This window comes from Anabas testudineus, chromosome 12 (assembly GCF_900324465.2).
Source record: "Anabas testudineus chromosome 12, fAnaTes1.2, whole genome shotgun sequence".
In the NCBI taxonomy this organism is placed as follows: Eukaryota; Metazoa; Chordata; class Actinopteri; order Anabantiformes; family Anabantidae; genus Anabas; species Anabas testudineus.
Genome location: NC_046621.1, coordinates 1,174,127 through 1,190,430, shown reverse-complemented (window position 1 = coordinate 1,190,430; position 16,304 = coordinate 1,174,127). Strand labels below are relative to the sequence as shown.

The following is a 16,304-nucleotide window of genomic DNA, read 5'->3' as shown; positions in this document are numbered from 1 at the left end:
TTCCGATTTTTGTGCCAATTATTTTACCAAACATTTCGTCTTTTTAAACACCGTGCCACATATTTTGAAAAAACGCACGAGCGGATAGTGTTAATATGTCTGGAAGGAGCGGACTCGCTCTGCGAGTCTTCACCCAGAACGGTCCCACTTGTTCTAAATATAGATTTCTTGTGTTTTTTTAAAAAAAAAAAAGTGGGGATTTTGTAAACTTATTTTCGTACGTTAATTAGGTTGAAATCATTTACTTCGACCGTTAAAGCGTTTAACGCCCCATGTCGTCCGCCGCTTGGAGATGACGGAGATGTACGACAAACGCTCGGCTGGGGATTCTGAGCACGTTGGAAACATTCAGGACTTTTGCAGGTCTTATTTTGGGGTTTTTTCCTACCGAAGGACGGACTTTTATCGTCTGTTGTCAAGTCCCAAACGACCAAGATTGGGTTCCCCCCGGTGTGGGCGGAGCGATGGTGCAGAAAGGTGGAGTTTGTCAACTCTAGCTGTCAGATAACGAAGCGTCCTCTAAATAATTGACCTAAGTAACGTTACAGTTTGTGAACATGAGTCCAGAGTATTTACCATTAAATATTCATAATTCTTATAAACTTGTTGAAGTTCGCCTCCTTCTCCCTTACATGTATTAAAAATCTGCAGTGAAGTATATGGAGGAGATTTAAGTTTTCACATTATGTCATCTGGATGCTCATTATCGCCAGGATTGGTTCACCTGCCTTCCTCCGAAAACTTTCCAGAGATGATGAGACAAGGTTTTCTTTCCCCCTTTAAGTGTCCGTCCTGTCCACATTGGGCCTATGTTAGATCCACTGAGACAGTTTTCGTGCAGCCAAATCTACCGTGGAGCTCTACTGTTTGTAGTTACTTATGTGAAGACCCGAGATAATCTTTTACTCCTTCTTCAGACGTTTTTTTAACCCCAGCCTGTTTGCAGAAGGCTGCAGAGCAAGACAGAGAGAGGGACTGAGTGAGCTGCAAACGAGATGCGGAGTACTAGATGTGTTCCTCAGCATTTCAGGAGCTGGAAGGTCACCGCAGAGCCGGAGGAGACGGGAGACAGAGCTCAGAGGCAGCACACAATGGAGAGCTCCGCTGTGGATGAGGTAGGTGATGTTTTGGCTCCTGTCGACCGAACGCCAGCTCTCAACCTGATGCCAGCAGCCGCAGCAAGCAGCAGCAGCAGCAGCAAGCCGCCAAGCGCCAAGGACCGGTTTACCTCATGGAGACCAGGCAGCTGCGCCAGCACAAACCCGTCAGACGGTGGCATCCTGTTTATCATCAGGAGCTTTTTGTTTTATTAGTGAATCAAATCCAGCCCCTTTTGTGCATTGTTATTAAATAAATTATTTTACATGTGACAAAGTCTTTGTACACCCCTCCACCTTTCTGAATTAGATCAATTTTATGTATAGTTTCTTTCTACACTCAAAACATTAATTGACATAATGACCAAAGTTGACATTTTTTCAATAATGTATTAAAATACAGAAAACGGAGCAAGGCTAAGTCTACAGGCTGTAACACTGCAGGACTAACCCATATCAGCATGCTCATAAGAAACCATCATACTGGTGTACACACGACAACCTGCCTTCAGAACACTCTCTGTGCACGTGTCTGTGTTGTGTTCAGGAGTCAGGACAAAGTTTCAGTATGATCCTGACAGCTACAATGGGCGTGGTGAGGGAAAACTACCGCTTGTCTCAGGACCTACACTGATGGGGTCCGCGTGTTTGTACCCAAGCAAGACAGTTGTAAGGGCAGACAGGTACACCGAAGGCCCACCAGTTGTAGCAGCTATTCTGTCCTTCGGGACTTTTAGCTGTTCTTATTCTCGTTTCATTGGTGTTCATCAGGTCAGGTAGCTCTGCAGACCAGGCTCGTGTGCGAGTTGTGTGTGAGGGACGGAGAGCTGAGCTGAAGAAAAAAAGCACTGTGGATGGAAGCGAAGAATCACACACACGATCAACACAGAATACTCTCTGTGTAGTCTGGGCCTGGAAATGTGTAGTGGTGAGTGTGGTGCAAGAAGTACTCTGACATTTTTACTGCTTACTGTTACAGTATTGTAGAAATAAGTATCATATAGTTGGAAGTAAAAGTGGCAAAGTGTTCGCCCACGCGAAATGATGTGCAATTTAAACTGAGATGTATAATAAACCCACAACTCGACTCGATTCACACTTTATAAACTGTTGAATAGTTGGGGTATAAAATTAAAACAATAAAAAATCCTTATTTCATTCTATATTAATAATGTTTTTCTAATTGATTTTGATCCAGTCTAAAATTAATCTCATGATTTATCTGTTCTGTTGATGCTTTCACTCTTGATTTAGCAGGTTTATGCTAAATGGTGTAATGTGGTCTGTGTTTGATGAGCTGCGCTCAGTACGACCTCTGAGGTTTGGTGGAGGATGCGGTGCTGAAAGGGGAGAAGGAGATCGACATAAAACCAAATTAACGTGAGCGCTCCCATGGCGCGTCTGTCACGAGGAGGAGGCACGCTTTACTAGACCGCCTCACATTGACTACCCTCCGAAGCTGCAGGGTAAACCACAGATCACGAGATGGTGAGGACCCAAATGTATTAGGCCGGACTGTGCAGACAGAAGTTATTAAAACCACTCGTAACTATATGGTATGAGGTGGTTCGGTTCGTGTGTTCTGTGGGCAGCCGACTGTTGCAGTGCCAGTTAAACCATCACTTCAGTATTACGTTAGTTGAATTTACCCATTTACAACAAACCAATAACATCGGGAGCAGTTATCATGTATCACCGTAATGGGACAGAACTAACAACTTACAGTAATTATATATTAACATTTCTACCTTCTTCATTTTCCTGTGTTTCTGTGTGTGGCTATACAATATAACAGAGAATTTAGCTCTTAAATTGGGTTTTTTAGTTGGTCATAAAAGGACAAAAATAGTCTTAATTTTAATGTTGTTGACCTGCGAAACGGCTTGTGTTAGAGAAACATACAGGTCTGACCCAGGAAAAGTTACAAACTGACTTTCCGTTTTAAAATCGCCCTTGGTCATTATTCAGACGTGTTAAAACAGATCTCTCCTGCAGATGTCACTGTAGTCTGTATCAGCCTAAAGGGCGTGTAAAATCTGTCTTCATGTCTGTCACAGCACGTGCCCAGATGCTGACGAAAGGCTGGGACGCTGAAGGCTTTGATAGGCTCGCCATTCAAAGGCAGCAAGTTCGACCCCTCCTGTTTTGACATCCCCCCCAGGCGGTTTTGCAGTTCTGAGACGCAGCCGAACATGTAACGGATCTTTGATTCACAGAGAGTTTGTAGTGAAGCTGCCACTGAAGCTGGAGGGCGGGACTCGGAAACGGATGACACATTAATTGATTTTGACTTGACATCTGATGAATATTTGTTAGTCGTTAACGTTGTCTTATTATACAAGCTCTTCAGTGCCTCCATGTTCGTTCTGACTTCATTCTGTTATTTTCTATCTTCATTGTTATTAGGTGTCAGTTTTATTTAGTTCTCATTCTCCGCCGGTGTGTGTTGTTAGCAGCTCACAACACTGTAAAAAAGTAGAAAAGGAAAAATCAACTGAAAGCGAACAATAAAATGTACAGCCTTCACTTTTATGAACTTCTTTTATTTAAAAGGCTTTTAAATACCAGCGATCTGCCCAGAGAATGAAAGCGCTGACGCAGCAGAACTACAACAGAGTTTTGGTTTTTAGTATTGCATTTATTGGTGCATGGTGAAGGTTCTCCTCACCTGGAACTTGACCTACAAATGGGATTACTACTCCTCGAGTAGCTTCTTCAGTCAATGTTAGTGGAGACATCCGCATTTATCATCCATGGTGGATTCATGGGAAACATTTTCACATAACCAGAAGAAAGAAAAAGTCCAGCTGTCGTTCACTCAGCTTCACATGTAAACTGAAGAAAATGTTATTTCTGGCCTTCCCAGTCGCGGGGATTAGAAGAAAGTCGGACATGATAAAAACATCCTTTTATGTAGCAGGAATATGTCGCTCTGTTAGAACTCTGTCCAGGTTGTAAACTCACTAGAGGCCTCTTTCTGATACAACAAGAAACATCAGACAAAACAAGTTGTTTGCGAGGAGGGTGGAACATGAAAACGGATCATGAATAAAATGCATGAAGTACCGCTCTGTCTTGTTTACAGTCACACTCTAATCTGACATAAAGGCCAGAACATAATGTTCCTGTGCCTAAGAGAGCTGTATTAGTCTTAACAGACACTCATTCACATTCACTACAGTATTAATGATGGTGTGAAGTATCTTACTGATGTCATCTCCCTCTTTCCCATTCAGCTGCTGGAAAAGAATGACTTGATAATGTATAATAGTGAGGACGAAAGAAGAGAGATGGAAAGATGATAAAGATGATGAAAAGACGCCGAGCAGCTAAATGAAAGCATCAGCTAGAGGCGGGAAATGGTTAAAGGAAACAACTCTAAATGAATGGAATAAAACTCTAATCAGATCAATCGTGTAAGAGGGAAAAGAGGCAGAGCAGGATCAGAATTAGGGGAGCACCAAGGAGGACGGGCGGAGGAGGAACACACTAAACGGGTAAACTCTGTACGTCTTAACATTGCTTGTTCCAATATTGCACTTTAGACGACAACACACGCTTATGAAATCGAGCAGGACAGTGAAGGCCGCTAGCAGTTAAAAAAGACACAGACTCAGACCTTCAGTTTAGTCACCTGTGGAAGACTATTTTATTTATGTTAGCTTTGGAAAGAGGAACAAAAAACTTATGACACTCTCTCTTCTCAGCACCCAGAAACCACCGCACGTCTGAATTTCAACCTTAAAAATGATTTAAAGTGCCAAATATCACAATAACAAGCAAATAAAATACGTTTTCAACAGTCCAGGTGCCCCGTAATAAACCATTTTGCCTTGATTAAAGCGGGGACATCCTCATTTTAACGACATCGTTGTTGATTTTCTGATCCATTTACAGGTGATTGTTCAAAGACCACATGAGGAAACGATTTTTGTGTCCTAAAGTTCCCGATATCTCGTCTCTGTGCAACCTGTCTCCCACCACACACTGTTAGCCCCTCCCAGTTCCTGTCTGTATTTTCCCTCCATTTCCACCTGCTCCATTCTGGCTCCGCCCCCGCACGCACCCGTTTTCAGCTACAGGTTCCATTTGTGAGAAAGTAACCGACCTTGGCTTCACCTCTTCTATCCCATTTAACCAGTTATTATAATTTTTAAATGGTCACGTGTGGTGTGAGAAGAACGTTGTAGAGCAGTTACTCCTTATTCTGCACCGTCAACACAAAAATCATCCTAAGCGAACCGGCGGCGTTAGCGGCTCGCGCTGTGGGCTATGTGCGCTGTGGGCTAGGTGCTCTGTTGGGTAGGCTGCTCTGTGGGCTAGGTGCTCTGTGGGTAGGTGCTCTGTGGGCTAGGTGCTCTGTGGGCTCGGGTCTGTGGGCTATGTGCTCTGTGGGCTAGGTGCTCTGGGGGCTAGGTGCTCTGTGGGCTAGGTGCGCTGTGGCTAGGTGCTCTGTGGGTAGGTGCTCTGTGGGCTCGGTGCGGCTGTGGGGCTAGGTGCTCTGTGGGCTAGTTGCTTGTGGGCTAGGTTAGCGTGCCTCTGTGGCTATGTGCTCTGTGTGCCAGGTGCGCTGGGGCCAGGTGCTCTGTGGAGGAGGATGTGTAGTCGTAGTCTGTTGTCTGGTGCTTTGATGTCTGTGACTGTTTGTAGGCGGATTTTTATCGGTTCGTCTTCTTTTATTCTGCGTTCATGTTTGGAATAAATGTTTATGACTGGGACGAGGAGCCCACTTTCCGGACGCCATTTTAGTAGCTAGCATCTCCGTAGCTTTAGCTGCACCAGTGTAGCTAGCTTAGCTGCCGTTAGCTAGGGGCTAACAGTCTTGAATCCCACATGTTTGATCTTATTTGTTGTAAAATTTCTTCTCTTCTTCCACGTTTCACGCCATCTTTTGTTTCATATTTATAACCCTGTGTTTTGACTGTTTCTTCAGTTGCACAGCTGCAAAATCCTAATTAGTGGAGAGTGGAAGTGTGAATGTTGTAGTGTGTTGGACCTGACTCAATTTAATTTCTAATAATCCAACAACATCATTATATTCTGTTAAAAATAATCAACCAAATATTCTATAGGTGTGTTCAACTGTTTATTGCACAATATTGGGGAAACTAAAAGATAACGTCAGATGAAAATGTTGACTCTCTTTCACACAATGACAGCCATGTTCCAGAGGCCTGAAACGCATCCTGTTAAACCAAAGGTTTTAACTTTTTCTTTTTATGTGATTTTATGTGATGTGGTCCTTCGACCATGAATTGTCTGACTGGCTGCACATTTTAGTTTCACTGAGGTTCTTTACAAGTGTTTCTGATTTAGTGCCGCGTGTGTTCAGTCCCCCGACTTCCACCACAGCCTTTTCTGTCGTTCCTGTTTTTATCCGGGGGGATCACGTCATGGACGTGAGCTCACAGACCATCGTGTGGCATTTTTAAAGAGTCCGTCCTCTCCGCCTGGCAGATCGGATAAGAAACCCCCCATCCGAGCCGGGACCGTCGTGCGCGCCCGGGCTGCAGGCGCGAAACCACTCAGCCGTCCGGAGGTCTGAGGTAGGCGGAGACTGAGCCCGAGGTCCCCCCCGTCCTCAGCGATCCGCACCGTGCCCATTTCGGACTCGGACCCCCGCACCCGTCCGAGGAGTGGAACCATCATGCAACGAAAACTTGCCACACGTTTTACAGATGTAATACAGGCTGTACTGAGGAGTTGGGCAAGTAAGCCGCTGTTGTTACGCTTACACTATCCAGAGCTCCCTGCAGCAGCCTGACCCCTCCCTTAGGTCGCAACACATGAGGGATGGAGCTAGCAATAGCGGTGTTGGAGCAGATCCTCCAACCAAAGCACGCTGGTCCGACTCTCTCCGACTTAGTGTTTTTTTATTTTTATTCTAAATTAAAAAGATTTTTTTTTTTTTTTACACCTTCAAATGCAAAAGCCAGGGTTTTAAACCGATATCAGAGTTCAGACGGGGTTTGCATGAGCCCAGGAGATCTTCTGGACACATTAACCCTCCTCTTTCGCCCAACGGTCTAATTAGGGACAACACAGGCCCTATATTGAGGGGACAGCTGATTGTGTTGGACTTAAAGCTCCCTCCCCATGAGCTGGCTTTAATCACAGTGGCTCACAGCTTAGTGGTGAAGTACACAGAATATGCTTCTGCTCCTGCTCTTTGATCTACTGCTAATCTAATGAGGTGTTGTCATGTAACAAGTGTGGTCCCTCAAAGGATGCGACAACTAAAAAAGACTGAAGAGGCTTTGGGTGACAAAAGGGGTAGAGCCAAGTAGACTCAGTGTCTCTGTCAGGTTGGCTGGGTCGAGAGGATCTCTGCAATGTTTTGCCTCCCAGGAACATTTATTCACCGCACTGGGGAGGAAAAAAGCAAGTTCCGTGAGGATGGCTGTCTGGATAATGCTAATGTTTTTTATTTTTACAGGTTGTTTTAAGCTCCTGTGTGATGGCAGTGATTCAGCGTGTGTGGGATGTGACAGTTGAAGACCTAGACATGATGGCTTGCCAGCAGCTGCCCTACTGATGCAGACTTGCTGTTTTAGTGCTTGGTTTATGAGTGTGTTTGTCTGCAGATGTAAAAACAGCTAATTTTAGGTGGTCGACTTAGGGCTTGGGTACCTGAGTACTTTGTTCTACTTTCTCATCCCTTATCTCACATGTTTACTTTGGTTGGAATTAACAATACATCTATAAAATATTGTCACAGCATAATAAATGCGTTAGGATTTATAATAACACATAAATAATTGTAATACTTTGCGTATTTTACAAACATTTGAATTGCAGTACTTCTATTTAAGTTTATGTCACTGGTGTGAAAACTAGTTCTCCCACTGTGTGTAAAATTTATCAGAACAAACACCTACATGTTCCCGATGTGTGGTTGTTGATGTTTGGTAAATGGTAACACCTGATATGTTTGTACAATTACCTGTAACCAATGGAGGGGGGGGAAGGCGCCTGTAAACGGATTTGTTACACTCGATAGACTGCACTTATCCAGGTTTTTGGATCCAGATCCAGGCCCTTCCTCCTGACTCCACCCTGCCCTACAGATAACCTGTCATTTCGAACTTGCTTCCCTTTATATTAACACGCGGCGGGAGTGTAAAGTGTCAGCGAAAAGGTAAGTTTGTTTGGGAGCAGTGTCATTGCTTACTCACCCTGTCTCCTCATAATAGATGCCTATGGAGAGCTCGTGCGAGGTAGGGGCTCCGAGGGGAAGAAAGGCCCCGAGGCCAACGCCTTCCCCGTCTACCTCAACAAACACAAGTACCAGACGTTCTTCGCTGGGAAATATCTCAACCAGGTTTGAACACAATGAGCTCGTGTTGTTAGTGAAGATTCAATTAAAACATAGGGGATGGTGATGGGGGGTTTACTGCGACTGTACACGTAGCTAACCTTAGACACCTGGGGGCGGAGGTGTGTCCACACCCACAGCAGCTTCCTGCAGCTATAAGAAGTCATTTCTGGATCTATTAGCAGGTCTGATTCAAGTGTTAGTGTGAGCACGATATAAATGTTGTGGTTGTGTTTGCAAGAGGCCGAGAAGCCGCAGGACGGAGTCTGGTTGGTTAACGGGTCAGTCGGTGGTGGTTGAAGTGTAAGTGGCTGAAAACAGCTGCAGTAAAAACAGCAACAGCTGCATCAGTGAAGGAACCGAGAACCTGGAGACTGATCCGTATTAAAGCTGCTTGATGTCCGTCAATAGTCTCTCCAGGATCTTTAGGAGTTGGCATCACTGCAGGTTTCTGAGCACGCTCAGTGAAGGCGGCCTCACTGTGAGCTCCCGTGGCTGTAGAGACTCAGTTCAGTTTAGTTCAGTTTAGTTTAGTTTAGTTTAGTTTAGTTCAGTTTAGTTCAGTTTAGTTTCTCACGGTTGTGACTGCGTCGTCTCTTCTCTCATCAGTACGGTAAAAAAGAAGCAGGAGATGTCGGCCACGTTCCACCCGGCTGGGACCAGTGGTTTGCATTGGTGAGACACACACACACACACACACACACACACACACACACACACACACACACACACACACACACACACACAGAGTTAAATAAATTCTGTGTCCAAGTGCTTGTGTGATCTCAGCTTTTCCATATGCAGGTGGGGAACTCGCAGTACTACAACTACACACTGTCAGCCAACGGCAAAGAGGAAAAGCACGGAGGACAGTTATGAGACGGACTACCTCACAGACCTCATAGTGAGTAGTGGTCCCACTGCTGTGATGACTTCTCCTGGAACTTTGATCAGCAGTATTTTGTGCTTTAAGACGCGTGTGTCGACATTTGTGGGACAATTTATGAGTTCATCTCCAAACATGTGAATCAGCTGTTTGTCAGATGAATAATCAACCACTCGATGCTCAGCGACAACATGTACATTTGAGATTTGACAGACCTTTTGGTTTCTTTGTGTATTTATATAGTCGTTTGTGGGAATGTGTGGCAGGTTTCACATTCCTGCTCCTGTCGTCATCATCAAGATTAAAAAAATAGTTTACGAGAGATGAACTTCCTCCTGCACTACAGTAATGTCAGACGGCTCCTCTGTGCTGTGGAGTAAAAGATAATTATACTATTATATAAAACTCATCTTGATGCTCAGTGTACAAACAACAACAGAGGAAAGTGTTGAGAAGCCTCACAAACATACATGGAGCTCAGAGCGTCCACATGCTTTTCTAACTCAGTGTTTGTTGTTAACGTCCGATACACGTTGGGCCTGTTTCGTTTCCCTGAAGAGAAAAGTTACGAGTTCTGTGGAAACACGAGCCACGTTCAGTTTGTTCAGACTTGTTTAAAACTGTCAGTCAAAGTCCGACGGTGATGTGTTTACAGCCAAACTCCGGATCTTCAGTTAGATATGTGCCTTTTCATCTTAATCTCAGAACCTGAACAGCTTTTGCTAAATCCATCAGATTCTCCGCTGTTAAGGAAGTAGTGTAATCACATGAGTGACCTTTGGGCTCTAATCACGCAAGATTCATTTGAGTACCACATGGTGACACACGAGGTTTTCTCTGTGTGGGGAGTTCCCCTGGTCATCAGGAAGTGATTGAAACAGGTGTGGGTCGAGTGTGAGTTCCTCATTCAAAGACAGATTAAAAATAATAACCACACATTTACTAGATACTGCAGCCAACCTACATGGAGGGAGGTGAAATGAAGGTTTATAAGTAGAAGAACTAACAGTTGTTTCACCACCTCCAGCATCGTCTGAATGTTGGAGGATGAAGCAGGAGTGGAGCAGTGATCAGAGACTGAATAAGTTATTATTGGTTAAATCCAGATCTGATCCTGTCTTTACTCAACTCTAATGTGTAGTAGCTGCTCTACGGTGCAGAGATTCACTAAGTGGGAGGAAACATCAGCAGCAGCTTCTCTTGTTTATCCAGAGCTGAAGCAGCAAATGACCCAATCTACTCACTAATCTGCTGCTTCAAAGCTTCGACTGATGTAGATTAGATCCGGGTGCAGAGAGCTGATTATTACTACAGACACATTTAACATGCTGCCGCTGTTTATTTCCTGATGTCTCACAAGAGAACACAGATGTTGTTATCTCCGCGTGTCGCTTCAACAGTGCTGGTTTATTTCTCCATCCAGACGAACCGGTCCCTTCGTTTCCTGGACGACAGGAGTCCTCAGCATCCCTTCTTCCTGATGCTGTGTCCTCCAGCTCCTCACTCCCCCTGGACGGCAGCGCCTCAGTACCAGAAGGAGTTCGTTGACGTTAAGGCGCCTCGAGACGGGAGCTTTGACAAACCAGGGAAGGTGAGGACGATTCCCATTGAGACTCATATAAAAGCTTCTTGTTAAAGAGTTTGAATTTTTTTTCTGTCTGTGGGTTTCAGGACAAACACTGGCTCCTGCGTCAGCCTGTCAACCCCATGCCGAACAGCTCGATCACCTACCTGGATAATGCGTACAGGAAAAGGTGCGACTGCCAAACGCCTTTTTTAGCCCTGCTAACAGCGTAGGGTTGGTGGAGTTACTGAATCCCTGTTACAGTCTTATATCTGTGACGGACAGCTGTGCTCCAGGACTCGTTAATACAAATGACTGACGAGTGACCTTCTGTCGTGCAGGTGGCAGACTCTGTTATCTGTGGACGACATGGTGGAGATGCTGGTCAAAAAGCTGGAGAGTATAAAAGAACTGAACAATACCTACATCTTCTACACCTCAGACAACGGCTACCACACAGGTCCGAACGTCTTAAACCCTTTTCAGGCTGAGATCATCCTGCACTTGAAGCTTCTTCCTGGACTTGTCCTATTCAGGGCTCTTCAGTGATCAGCTGTTCTCTCTGTTGCAGGTCAGTTCTCTCTGCCCATTGACAAGCGGCAGCTGTATGAATTTGACATCAGGATCCCGCTCATGGTCCGAGGTCCAGGCATCAAACCAAACCAGACGCTGCAGGTCACAGCCAGTCCCTCACTTCATCTCTTCAAAACTGTAGCTGTGATCCTTTGTTTGAGTTTGTTTTGTGACTCCTTCAGGCTCCAGTGCTGCACATCGACCTGGCTCCCACCATACTGGACATATCTGGGATCAACGTGTCCTCTGTGAATGTGGACGGGCAGTCGTTTCTTTCTCAGATGGTCGCTTCCTTCTTTAAACAACATGCCATGTTTCTCTTGAGCTTCACTTTTTCCTGGTCTTAACTAACTTCTGTGAATCTCTCTCCGTCAGGCCCCCTCACTGCGTAACGGCACCACACGACCATTCTTCCTTGTTGAGTACAGCGGAGAGGGAAACCCAACGACAGACCCCGCCTGTCCAAGGCTAGGACCTGGACTGTCTGTGAGTAGATCAGAGGAACATTCGATTTGACATCGAGTGGAACAAGTTTGTCGTATGATTCAGTAAAACGGGTCACAAGAAACGTGGGAAAGTGTGAAAGAGAATCTGCCTTTACAGCAGCTTTAACAGGACGTTAAACATGTTCAGGGGCCAAACTGGGGAGGTGACGCTGGTCCAATGACTGGAAAAACCGACGGAGCCCTTTTTAATAAACTTTGCTGTAACTTTGATCTGAAAACACGTTTTGAAGAAGCTGCAGCATTAACTCAACTCCTCGCTTTCTGCAGCAATGTTTCCCAGACTGTGTGTGTGAAGACGCCTACAACAACACCTACGCCTGCGTCCGCACCCTCAACAGCAAACACAACCTGCAATACTGCGAGTTTGCAGACACCGAGGTACGGCACAGCTCCGATCACTGCAGGATTTTAGTGGTGTGTGTGTGTGTGTGTGTGTGACTCGTTTAGTGATGACACAACTGTTTCCTCATTGTGTCTCCAGTCGTTTGTAGAAGTTTACAACCTGACGTCGGACCCCCACCAGCTGGAGAACATCCTGAAGAAGGTGGATCCCTCCGTCCTGCAGGTGATGAACCAGCGGCTCATTAAGCTTCAGTCCTGTGTGGGCGACAGCTGCAGGGACGTCAAGTAAAGAGGAGACGCTGCAGTTTACACATGATGTAGCTGCCAAACGTGAAGGTGGAGCCGAGGTATCTGCTCAAAGTAACAGTAAGGGAGGAGTCACTGATCACAGGAGGAAAAGCACAGCGTAAACACAAAGTTACACTGAGTCACTTTTGACAGAGACGATGATTATATGAGATTCTGTTGATAGAGCTCGACCCGTTTCTGTAACACGTGTGCTTTTCCTGCTATGATGAGTTAAGATGTCTGCAGTGAAAGTTTCCTTTGAGATGCAGTCAGGTCCGTTCTCCCTTCTTCCAGTGCAGGATTCACTCTGCTGTGTCGGTTAATGTGTTTCTGCACTGTGCTGTTCTTTAAACACTTCGACCAATCACAGAAACTAAATGATGCTAAGATTTGTCACGTGGGGAGAATGCACAACTGAAGGTTTGCTGCAGCTCCGAACGTGTTATTAAAGGGATAGTTCTGCCTTTTCGAACCAGTGTTCGTACCACCTCTCGTGTCTTTGTCTGTAGTTGGATTAATTTAGGAAACAGCTGATCCAGAAGAACTACTGCTCTGTTTTTTAAATCAGTTCCATCTAATGAATTAAGGATGAGCTTTAAAGCTGCCGGTGACTGCTGACCTGTGGAGGGAGCCGTCGAGCTGTTTCCCTTTGTTTCTGCCTCTGTCTTCACTCAGTAATTAGTGAGAGTGGGATTGATCTCATTTAACTCTTCTCCAACACGTCGAGCTGCCTCTGTTTCCTCTTCTTTTATCTCTGCTGCACTTTTCAGTGGACGGACTGTGTCCAGTTATTGCTGTCACATCATTTTAAAGGTTTTAATCCTGGTGTTTGGTTATTACATTATTTTACAGCGAGTGTTAAGTGACTTTTTTAACAGTGGAGGAAAATGCTGTGTTGATGAGTTCTGTAATTGTGAGTCGGGGACTTTGAATGAACGCTTTAATCTCTTGAGCCTTGTTATTTGCACTGATGACGTGCATGGGCCTTTAAATGTGAATGTATTTGCACTGTGATTAAATTAATTAAAATTAATCAAAATGCACTTGTCCTGTGGGTATTTGGGAAAGAAGAGCAACACAGCACAAACAGTACCAGACCTTTTATAAGCAGTATAATAAACATTTAATAATCTTTAATCACTAATGAATGTAGCAACAGCAACGTCTCCTATGAAATTATATTTTATATTTGACTATATTATGATTTATTAAGTTTATACAGAAGCTTTTACTGAGGAGAGCTGCTCATAAATCCACCAACATGTCAGCTTCATGTTTATCTGCTGCCTACAAATGTGAAATACAGGGTGTTAAATGTCATCACTTTTTGTGACTAATGTGAATTTTCTTTTATCATAAGTGCTTAAGATTAATGTAAAACCTAAAATATAATCAGAATACAAACCTGTCAGTGTCTTACAGGCTTCCAACCTGTTAATTTATTGCATAATGAGAAAATAAAATGATTGTTTCTTCCCACTGTCCGTTGATTTTTATTTTAATGAGTGTTGTGTAAATTATTGAATTACTTTACAACTAATTAAGATTTAGAAAGATTCACAAAAGTTAGTTAAGACCAGGAAAAACATGAAAAACTATTTTCCTTACTTTTAAACCCTTTTGTGTTTCAGTGTCGACACGTGCGCTTCAGACAAAGCAATAAGATCTTTTCAGCAATTTTTTTCTCCTTTAATATACGTTACTTACTAATGAGCAAATCTGATTTTTAAACACTTATCAGTGTATTTAGTGTTATTTCTATTAAGAAAAAATAACAGCAACATGAATTTAGTGTAACTCACTGTGACCTAGTATAAGTGAGCTAATCACAGAATAATTACCCTGTAATTGTTCCATAGTTCAAATAAAATTACAACCAATTAGTGCAATTTTTAGTAAAATGAGTTCTAATTTCCAGGTTATTTTATAAAAAGTTTTCCACTGATTTACAAACCTCGATGATCAAAGGAAACTGTTCCACACATATTGTTTCATTTACACATCGACTAATGTAATTTATTTAATTCTGAGAATTAGTTTTACAAAATAAGAACATGTCGGTAGCACTGACACCAGAAAGTGTTTTTACAAGAGCAATATCCACATGGTGTACTGCACTCAGAGGTACTTGTACACAGCTTTATCCTGCATGGTCTGAATCTCTAACTTGACAGGACATTTGTAGAAGTGGGACAACAGAGACTCTGAATATCCTATTAAGAAGTAAAACTTCTGTGGCTGCAGTTTCTGTAGCATCAAAGCGCACACTATGAGCATGTTGCCGCGTCTTTTGATCACGATCTCATTGGCCAGGCAGTTGTGGAACGTCCCGAACATGAATCTCCTTATGAACACATCCTCTACAGCTCGCTCAGCTGCTCCCTCTTCTCCTTTGAGGTTACCTAGAAGAAACGAGGAGAGTTGTCCTGAGACATATCGTACAATGTGCGATGAGAATGCAGATGCATGTGGTTCGCATGCAGGCGATGTAAGACAGACAGACTACACTGACCTTCAGCTGCTGTAAGCACTGCAGGATTTACAGTATTCTGTCTATTCTGCATTTTCAAACATGCCATATGAGCTGCATTTTTTATTACATGAAGGAGGTTTCTTCAGTCAAAGCCAGCCTGTCAAGTTGCTCTTAAACAGTCGTACTTACTGGTGTGCTGTGACAGCCATCCTTTGCGGTGGCCAATGTAATGAGGCTGAAGTGCTTTTTCATAGGTCAAAGGTTTGTCTCCTTTCCCAACGCGGACACGAGCTGCTCGGTTCTACACAACAAAACACAAAGAGGGAAAAGGTCAATATGTCAAGAAAAACAGATGCGATTCTCTGTTCTAAAACAAAAACATACATTCACATAGTGCTGAACTGAATGAATCCAATACAACAGCCGGTCTCTAGATCCTGTTTTTTCCTGAGGTCATATTTGGTGACCAACAGGTTCTGAAGTGACTGTTTGACTCCCGGTCACCTCCCTGACTGAGGACAAACAGCTGACTTATAGCAGTCCTGGTTCTTCCAAACATGCTCCATTTCAGAATAATTGGGGCCATTATAGTCCTGGGAACACTCAGAGCTTTAGAAGCGTTTTTCTTTAGTCTTAACCTAATCTGCGCTTTGCCAAATTTTACAATGGAGATCTATGGAGAGCTGCTTGGAGCGACGGGAATTGTCGACTGTCTTTCTAAACTATTTTCAATCAACTCAATTTGCCAGAGGTGGAAAAATCTAAGTAATCACAACTGGTACTGTTTCACCTCTGTACATGAAATGTTTCAGTTTGACATAAAAAAAAATGTCTGTGAAACATCATGATGATGATGATGATGATGATGATCACAGCTTTTACCTTGCAGCACACTGCAGTGACATGGAGACCTCTGCTTCCAGATGAGCTGCATAATGAGCCGGACCTGGACAAAGAGCTCTGCAGAGAAAACACAGAAACACACTGAGAACAAAACAATCAGTAAGATCTCTCACATCAGTGTCCTAAAACATATATACTGCTCTGAAACTGTGCAGCTGAATCAACCACAGTATATACGTGTACAATGTTAACACGATTTTAAAGAAACTAGTTAAGATGAGTTAGTTTTAACTAATGTTTTACCTGTAACGTGAACCTCACCGCGCTGCTGAAGGACACCGCCATGTTTGCGTCAATATGTCACGTGATACCTAAGAAAGCAAACACACATCTCTTATTTATCTTCCAGAGCAGTTA

The 16,304-nt window shown here is 43.8% G+C and overlaps 1 protein-coding gene and 1 pseudogene across 1 annotated transcript; one reads left to right on the top strand and one right to left on the bottom strand.

Annotated features, from left to right (window-relative positions):
- Positions 1-995: 995 nt before the first annotated feature.
- Positions 996-14,048, top strand: LOC113158484 (annotated as a pseudogene).
- A 108-nt stretch (positions 14,049-14,156) lies between these two features.
- Positions 14,157-16,238, bottom strand: LOC113159153 (28S ribosomal protein S24, mitochondrial-like). The gene is made up of 4 exons (XM_026355699.1): positions 16,191-16,238; positions 15,927-16,004; positions 15,234-15,345; positions 14,157-14,973 (listed from the first exon to the last, which is right to left on the bottom strand). The coding sequence occupies exons 1-4, from the start codon at positions 16,230-16,232 to the stop codon at positions 14,690-14,692; spliced, it is 516 nt and encodes a 171-aa protein (XP_026211484.1). The 5' UTR covers positions 16,233-16,238; the 3' UTR covers positions 14,157-14,689.
- Between the last annotated feature and the right edge of the window lie 66 nt (positions 16,239-16,304).